Source organism: Catharus ustulatus, chromosome 16 (assembly GCF_009819885.2).
Source record: "Catharus ustulatus isolate bCatUst1 chromosome 16, bCatUst1.pri.v2, whole genome shotgun sequence".
Lineage (NCBI taxonomy): Eukaryota > Metazoa > Chordata > Aves > Passeriformes > Turdidae > Catharus > Catharus ustulatus.
Window position 1 is genome coordinate 13475899 of NC_046236.1, and position 8268 is coordinate 13484166.

At 52.5% G+C, this 8268-nt stretch overlaps 1 protein-coding gene across 1 annotated transcript; it reads right to left on the reverse strand.

The window, feature by feature from the left end:
• Window positions 1-932: 932 nt before the first annotated feature.
• On the reverse strand, window positions 933-7605 carry KPNA7 (karyopherin subunit alpha 7). Its single transcript, XM_033073735.2, has 10 exons — window positions 7543-7605; window positions 6796-6924; window positions 6076-6161; window positions 5125-5393; window positions 4567-4649; window positions 3853-4116; window positions 3266-3499; window positions 2745-2927; window positions 2172-2321; window positions 933-1155 (listed from the first exon to the last, which is right to left on the reverse strand). Exons 1-10 carry the CDS (start codon window positions 7603-7605, stop codon window positions 1075-1077), a joined length of 1542 nt encoding a protein of 513 aa, XP_032929626.1. The 3' UTR covers window positions 933-1074.
• Window positions 7606-8268: the final 663 nt, after the last annotated feature.

Below are 8268 nucleotides of genomic sequence, written 5' to 3' on the forward strand. Positions count from 1 at the left end.
CAGGAAAAATGCATAAATCTCTGATGAGCAGATCCAGAACAGAGGAAGAGTTTCCTGGAGAGATTTTCCCTCCAGATTAAGCTGTCACCTCACCACCCACTGCAGGTGAGGAAGCAGAGCCCTGAGCCCACCCAGGATTCATTTTGAAGAGCCAAACCCCCCCAAAGCAGGGAGGGAAAGCTTCCTCATCCTGCCTCAAGCAAAGCCTGTGAGCTGCTTCAAGCCCTGGGGAGCAAAGGTTTGGGGAGGGAACCATCAACACTTTAAGGATGGAGCAGTGTCCAAGCAGCTTGTTGAGAACCTACAGCACAAAATCTTTGTGCCATGGGCTCAGCTCCATCCTCACCTTCTGCTGGAGACCACCCTTGGAGGGCTTGGTGAGAACAAGAGCCAGGGACACAGCATGGAAACCTGAAATACAGGTTTGGAATTAAAGGGCAGAGCCAGATCGATGGGCTCCAGGCTGCTGGATGGCAACAGGGAAGCTGCAGCAGAGGTGAATCATTGCTCCTGCACTGCTTCCAACACTTTCCCTCCAAAGGAGCAGCATTTGCTCAGCAGCTCCCACATCCCCACTCCAATGGTTCCAGGTGAAATAACACAGCAAGGACACAGAACCCCTGCCCCTGGCTCAGCTCCTTTCCCACAGCAAGGATGGTGCCTGCAGAAAGGTGAAACACTTCTCAAACAGCTTTCCAGAGCTACTGCAGCCACTCCAAGTCAAGCCTAGAAGTTTCAGCACAGAGATTTGGTGGCAGGTTGCTGCTCTCCTGCAGTTTAATGTGCTTAGAAGAAAGATTTCACCTGGAAAAGATGCCCAGGGCTTCCAACACACTTCTGCAAACCTAAGGATGCTAATTGGGGAAAAAAGCCAAGCTCTGTCACTTGCAACAGCAACTTAAAGGAGGAGGGAAATAATTAAAGGCAAGAGGTACAAAGCTGAAAGTGCAATTTTTATTGACAAGTTTCAGAAGTAAAAAGGCTCAGTATCTCTGCTCCTCATGGTTTGGATAGCTGAGCTCTTCCAAGGTACCTCCACCCACCAGTTTAGAGCTGTGTCATGCTTCATCATCTTCAGAAGTTGAAGTCTTGCTTCTCCACTGAGAAATCATAGAGCCCATCTTGGCCAGTTCGGGGCTCCAGATCTGTATTCTCCTAAGAGAAAAATGACAGGAATAACTTTTAGGGTTTGCATTTGAATAAACCTAAGTCTTACAGCAACTGTTTTATTCTTGTTTATAAATCCAGCTGTTAAGCTCAGCTTTACTGTAACAGAACTCCTGGAGACCAGACAAGCCTTCCTGCTCCTTGCAGCACCCTGGAGCTGCAGTGTCCCTGCAGCCCACACACAAAAGCAGCCAAGTCTTTGGGCTCAGACACCAGAAGCAAAAGGAAAAAAGAGTGGCTGCAGTAGAAGAGCTCACTGAAATTAAATGGCCTGCTTGGAACAGCAGTGAGCCAGGACTGCTCAGGGAGATGCTCCCCTGGCATCCAGCCCCTCCAGCAGGGGCTGGTGTGAAGAACTTTCTCCAACCCTCTCACAGGGACAGCCCACAGACCCTGCTCTGGCAAAGGACTGAACCAGACCTTCATCCCCTGCTGCAGCTCACACCCAAACTGAGCCACAGCTCTGAGGTCTCACAGTCCTCTAAACCTCTTCCCTGATGTTTTCCCATCTGCAAGTGTAAGGCTAGGACCAAACATGGCATCTGTGACAGTCATTGGATTCCCTCAGCTCCTAGCTGGTGTCCTATCCTCTTTTTCCATAGATTCCTTGCCATGAGAAGGGTCAAGTAATCCAAATGCAACCTGAGCACTGTTATCAGCTGAGTAGGAGGCTGCCACTCATAGTGACAAGCCAGCTCAGTTCTGAAGGAGGAAACTTCTCCACATTTGGTATTCATATCAGTAACTGCAGTAACTCCAGCTGATGCCAGTTTAAATTCCAGCAGCAAGATGCTATCAAGGCATCCATGGCTGTTGTGCAACTCATTGGCTGGCAACTTAAGAGCTCTTACAGACCTTTAAAAGCAGCTGAAAGAAACTGCAAGGACTACTCTGGTCATGTGGAGGTCTCCAAAAAACCTCTTCAGTATTCTTAAACTCTGTGCTTCATTCCAATGTGCAATAGCTTCACATTTCCAGCTGAGAGACAGCAAGGGCTCACATACCTCACCAGAAAAGTATTTCTCAATGATGTCCAGGGCAGCTCTGTAGACCGTGTCATTCTCATGGTTTTGCAACTCCTCAATTTTCTCCAGACCATCGAGTTCTTCCACCAGCAGACACAACTTCTCCGTCTCTCCCAGCTTCTCAGCTGCCTGTAACATTGGAAAGCCAGGCAGGAAAAGAGAACATCACTAACAGGTCTGATATGGTTCTTTTCTGTAATTCAGGCTCACAGTCCCTGAATTTGTGGTCCCTTTCCTGATGCCAGGGATGTGGCTGTGGTGCCTGTGGAACACCAATCTCTGCTGGGGGCTCCCAGTCAAACCAGGGAGTAGGGGATGAAGAGCAACACATTGGGAACTTAATCTTGCCAAGCCCCTTAGACAACCCAAGGGTATCCAAGAAACTTAGACAACATGAAGTCTCTCCTACTCCAAAAATCAACAGTCATTGCCCTAACCACACAATGTGAGCGCTTGGCTCACTTCTTGCTACTCTTTGGGAGGAGGAAGTCAAAAGATGAGATCTTATCAGGAAGAGATTCAACACTGGCATCCAGGATGAGCAGATCTCACCAGGAAGAGATTTGAAATGGTGTCCAGGATGACCAGGATGGTTTTGCTGTCTTTGGCCAAGAGCAGGTTGAGCAGAGGTTTGAGGACCCCGGAACGGACGAGCTCCACCACCTGCTCCACTGTTCCTCCAGTGGTGAAGTTGGCCACTACCCACACAGCCTCCTTCTGAGCCTTGAAGTCACCCTGGAAAAGCAGCACAGCAAAAGCATTCCTAAGCTTTAATATCCCTCTAGGATCAGTGTGAGGCAGGATAACATTTCCTTTATGCCCAGCTTGGGTTGATCCCTTTCCCAGCCCTTTGGGTGTTGCACAGACACCTGGCAGAGCTGCCAGGAGCAGCTCCAGGATGTGTTTCCATGCAGGTCTGCTGAAAAATCAGAGTGCTCAGGCTGTGCCAGGGATCTCAGCAGCTCTGAAACAGCCTGCTCAGGAGGCTCTGGGGCCAAGTGCTCCCCAAATGAGCCATCCAGGCCTCCTGAACCCCACATTCCCTCTGCAGCAACACTGTGCCCATCCCTTACCTTGTCAAGCAGCTCCACCAAAGGTGCCAATAACCCACAGTTGATGATCTGCTGGATCTGCTGGGAAGGCCCTGCTGCAATGTTGCTGAGGGTCCAGGCTGCTTCCTTCTGGATCACTGGTTTTGTGTGCCTCAGCAGCCGGTGCAGGACAGGCAGGACACCAGCGTTGAGGGCTTCCTGTGTCTGCTGGTCTGTGCCTGTGACCACATTCCCGATGGCACGGAGAGCTGGAGTCTAGACAGAGATTAGAGGAGATGAGCAGAGTCCTTACCTCGAGGGATACATGCCAGAAAGCCCAGCAAGATCCCTCTCTAAGTGCCTCATCCTTCACACAAGGAGAGCATTGTGGGTGACACTGTTTATTTACAGCCCCATCATCCCTCGTTTGCTCTAAGCAGCTTTAGAGTCTCTATCCAGTCTCCAGCCTCAGTCAGCAGAACAGAGGCTTGACAAGCAAGCAGTCAATTCTGCAGGCTGAGGGACAGCACACCACAGCTGTCACATAGAACAAGGGCATGTGCCTTCCCTCTCCTCAGACCTTTCTACATTAAGGGACCAGAGGATGGAGATTGCTGATTGTTCCCTACCATAACAATCAAATCTGGGCTGTCCATGAGCTCCACAAGCCTTGGGAGAATCCCTGTCTCCACCACGAGTTGGATGCGATCGTTGCTGCCATCAGTCAGGTAGGAAACAGCCCAGCAGGAGTCAGAGATGACCTCCTTGTCCTCATGCTGCAGGAGGATGAGGAGGACTGGCAGAATCTTCTGCACAGCATCCAAGGGAGGGCAAGGGTTCTTGTTCCTGCACAGGTTTGACAGGGTCCAGGTGATGTTCCTCAGGAAGCCAACCTGAAACACAAGGCAGCTGTAAGATCCTCACTGCCCCAAGAGCCTCTCAGTCTGTGTGATCCTGTGGAGGTTTTTACACACCAGAGACAGAACAGCAGGGCCAGAACCATTGCAGAAGGGCAGAGACAAACCACAAAGCAGCACCAGGAAGCTTGAAGGGCAAGTTCAGCCCTTCCACATGCATATGCAAGTCTGCCTTACACCAGTTTCATCTTACCCCTAAGCCTGAGCTAGTCAGAGCTGGGTGAGAAAGCCAAGGATGGAAGAGATCACATTGACTTTGTCTGCTTGGCACCCCCAGCTTTGTGCACAGGCAAGGCCACAGAAGCAGTTTAGAGCAGGGTCTCCTTCAATTTACATTTAGTTTGTTGTGTACCAGGCAGACAGTGGACTTCACCCATCACCCAAGGGATTAAGAGCTGTCAAGTCAGGAAAATGAAGGTTATTTACTGGAGTTGCAGGTGACACCAGAGCCAGCAGGGGAGGAATCACATCACGAGCAATAAGAGCATCCCTGTAGAGAGGGCCATCCCCTGAACAGATAAAAAAGGTTGGTCACTGCATCTGCACAAGTCACAAGACAGCATCAAAGAGCAATCAGCTCTTCAGAGCCAGCACTAGGTGACCCACCAGCCACCCACCATTAGGCATTTCCAAGTGGGAAGGATTTACTGGGCAGACTGGAGTGCCAGCAGCCCAGCCAGGCATGACCCATTCTTTTGTCTCTATGGTGACATTAGTGGGCTAACCCACCCCAGCAGGACAGAGTCTTGCCCTTGGCCAAAATATCCTCTTGCAGAGCCAACACAGGACTCTCAAAGGCTGCAACACTAAGGGGATGAAAGGTTATGGGGTTCAGTAGGGGCAGCAGCTTGGAGACAAAGCTGTAGGGAGAGGAACACCAATGTTTTATCTCCCCAGCAGAATCCCAGAATATTCCAAGTTGGAAGGGGCCCACAAGCATCATCAAGTCCCTGGCTCAGTCAGGGATGTCCAAATGCCCCTCACCTGCAATGTTGCCCAGGGCCCACACTGCCTGCTCACTGATGTGCATGTGTGGGGAGGACAGCAGGGAGATGAAGGCTGGGATGGCCCCTCCTTCCACCACAGCCCTGGTGTGCTCTGAGGTGCCAGAAGCAATGTTGGTCAGTGCCCAGGCTGCCTCAAACTGCAGGGCAGCATTGTCAGCACGGCCCAGGAATTCCACCATCCTGGGGATGATCCCCAGCTCGATGATCTGATTGATGGGAGGGTCCTTGTGCCTGGACAGAATTCTCCTGGGAGAGAAGACACAGCACAGCCATGAGGAACCCTGCACGGTGCCACCACAGCCCTGTGGCCAAGCACAAAGATGTGGCTTGCAGGGGAAGCACTGATGGATCCCACCACAACAAACCCTCACAGCAGAGGGGTTTCCATACAGAGGGGGGACACCCCTAAAGGTGCTGAAGCAGGAGCAAGGTGTGTCTTGAAGTAAAGCCCTGACATCCTCACAGGGCATGGTGCTGGTCCCACATCTCTGGTACAACAGCTTGAGCCAGCCAAGGAAGCACCAGCAAGGATTCAGCCTCTGCTGGACCCTCAGGAGCCACCCCTGCTGCCAGCTGGGTGATGATGGCACCCAGTGGTCCTTTGTGTCCTCACCCTTGTGGGGACAGCCCTGCTCAGCACTAACCCTTTACAAACCCAGACCCTCAAATTCTTGTCCTGCCCAAGCATCTGGCACTCAATTTCTTGTGGGATCCAACATAATTCCTGGCACAGCACAGAAGGGGCAGCTCAGCCAGCCCTGGTTGGGCTCACACAGGGTTGTGAGCCAAGCATAGCACAGAGCCCACACAACAGGCACCAGCAGAGATTGCCATGGGCAGTTTGGGTTCCAGGCTCCTCCTCCCCTTGCCATCTCTCTAGAGAGCTCCTCAGACAGGAATTTGCAGCCTTTTGCCCCCAGGTGTGTACCTGGTGGCCTGGGTGGCGAGCAGCTGCAGCTGGATGTCGTCCCCATTCACGGCTTCCACGATCTCCTCCAAGGATGGCTGAATAATCTGTGTCACAGGGAATGATTCAGAGCCAGCCAGGAGCCGGGATCCCTCTGTTTAATCTCGGCAGTCAATCAGCTGTCTAGACCCAGCTCAGTCACCACTTCATATCTAAGCAGTGTCTATTCTTTATGCAACACAGTTTCGAGATGAGGCAGAGGAAGAGAATCCACAAAAGCCTTCAAGGCAACTAATGCTTGCAATCAAGCAGTGAAAGAGTCACTGACACCCTAATGGGCCTGGAGCTCAGTAATTACCCCTGGCTGTGCAGGGAGCCAGACAGGAGCAGCTCCCAGCGAGCCAGACAGGAGCAGCTCCCAGCGAGCCAGACAGGAGCAGCTCCCAGCGAGCCAGACAGGAGCAGCTCCCAGCGAGCCAGACAGGAGCAGCTCCCAGCGAGCCAGAGCACCAGCCTGTTCTACCTGCCATCAAGGGAGGCCAGCAGGACATCATCACCATGAAAAATTGCACAAAGACAAAGACCAGGCAGTCTGAAACACTCCCCAGCATTGGGCTTAGAGATCAGGAATGGCACCAGCTGCTAAACCCAGGTCACCCCAGCTGGAGCTGGTAGTGGCCCAAGTGGGAGATGATTCCTGCTGCACTGAGCCTGCCCAGGTGCAGGGCACCAAGCACTCACCACCTCATCTTGTCCCAGAGGATTCTCCTCCTTCAAATGGACAGAAATGTTTCTGCGCTTCAGGATCTGCTCATCCTTCTTGGCCTTTCTCAGCTCAATGCTCACCTCCACCCTCTGCCTGCGCAGGGTCTGGGGGAAGAAGAACACATCCCACTGATATCTGCAGTGCCCCATTCCCAGGGAGCTCATCCCTGCAGCCTCTGCCCCACATTTCCCACAGGAGGAGTGCAGAGCCAGCAGCTCAGTGTGGCCTGGAGGTGATGCAGGACAGAGGGAGCCTCTCCCTCAGTGCCTCCCAAGGACTGCTGGATGAACCAGCAACCAGTGGGTGTTTTAAAGAAAAAACTTTCTGAGCCTGAAAGGCAAACCCTCATCTCCTCTACTGGCTTGAATCAAACTGACAGATCCTACATCTGCCATCCCATAGCAGCCCCAACTCCACAGGGATAAATAAAAGTGCTGTGGAGAGCTCAGCAGGCTGGGGCTGAGCCCTGTCCCTTCCCCAGCCACACACCCAAAACTCACATCCTCCTTGCCTGTACCCCCACACTCCCTGCAGCCCAGCCAGCCCCACACCACATCCCAAAAACCATCCAAACATCCCAGCTGAAGGTATCCAGAGCCATTCCCCTGCCCCCTCACAGGTAGATTCAGGGCCATGGACCTTGAGAAGCCTCTCCATCAGCTCCTGCCAGCAGTGAGCTCTGCTGGGGCCCAAAATGCTGGCACAGGCAGGTGGGTACTCACAGATTCATCCTTGCCCTTGTTCTTGAACAGCTTCATGTGCTGGCTGTGCTTCCTGACTGGCATCTTGGCAGAGTTGACAGAAGTGCTGGACACCCTCACATGCTCTTGGGGGTCAGCACAGAGCAGGGTCAGGTCACAGCTGCCCAACAGGAGCCCCCAGCAGCCACTGAGGGGGCTGGGACCCCCCACTCCCTCCAGCAGCCTGGGCCACACATTTCCACCCCACACTGGGGATCCCCTGCCCCAAGCAGGGCTTGGCAGGATCCTCACACACTGCAGCTGAGGCACAGAACTAAATACAAGCACAAACTACCACTTAATGTCAGGGTACAAAAATTATAGCTGCTGCAATCCCAGGAGGAAGCCAAACACAGACACCCCACAGTGACAGGAACATCCCATTCCTCCAGCCCTGATCCTGGGGGTTTTACATTTACTTTGACACACAAGCCAAGCCTGGCAAGGCCTCCTGCCTCCAAAAGGAGCAGCTCAAGGTCTGATTTCAGGACACACAGCCACATCCCAGCCTCTCTCACTCCACCACAAAGCCCAACCTGGCTTCTCCCATCTGCACCCAGTCACATGCAAGGACATAAAGCAACCAAGTTCAGTTGATAAAAAAGTTCTGGAAACCCAACTATTACAGGCTGCCAGGTGAGCATCATGAAATATGGACAGGTAAAAATAATTTCTAAGCACTCCTACCAAAATCCAGAGATATACACA

What these genes read in the sequence shown, in the direction of transcription:
- KPNA7 (XM_033073735.2), bottom strand. Translation starts at nt 7,605, where the DNA reads ATGCCAGTCAGGAAGCACAGCCAGCACATGAAGCTGTTCAAGAACAAG. An exon ending in ACAAGGGCAAGGATGAATCT is followed by an intron (nt 6,925 to 7,542) that starts GTGAGTACCCAC and finishes TTCTTCCCCCAG; the next exon opens with ACCCTGCGCAGGCAGAGGGT. An exon ending in GGCCCTGGGCAACATTGCAG is followed by an intron (nt 4,650 to 5,124) that starts GTGAGGGGCATT and finishes TTATCTGTTCAG; the next exon opens with GGGATGGCCCTCTCTACAGG.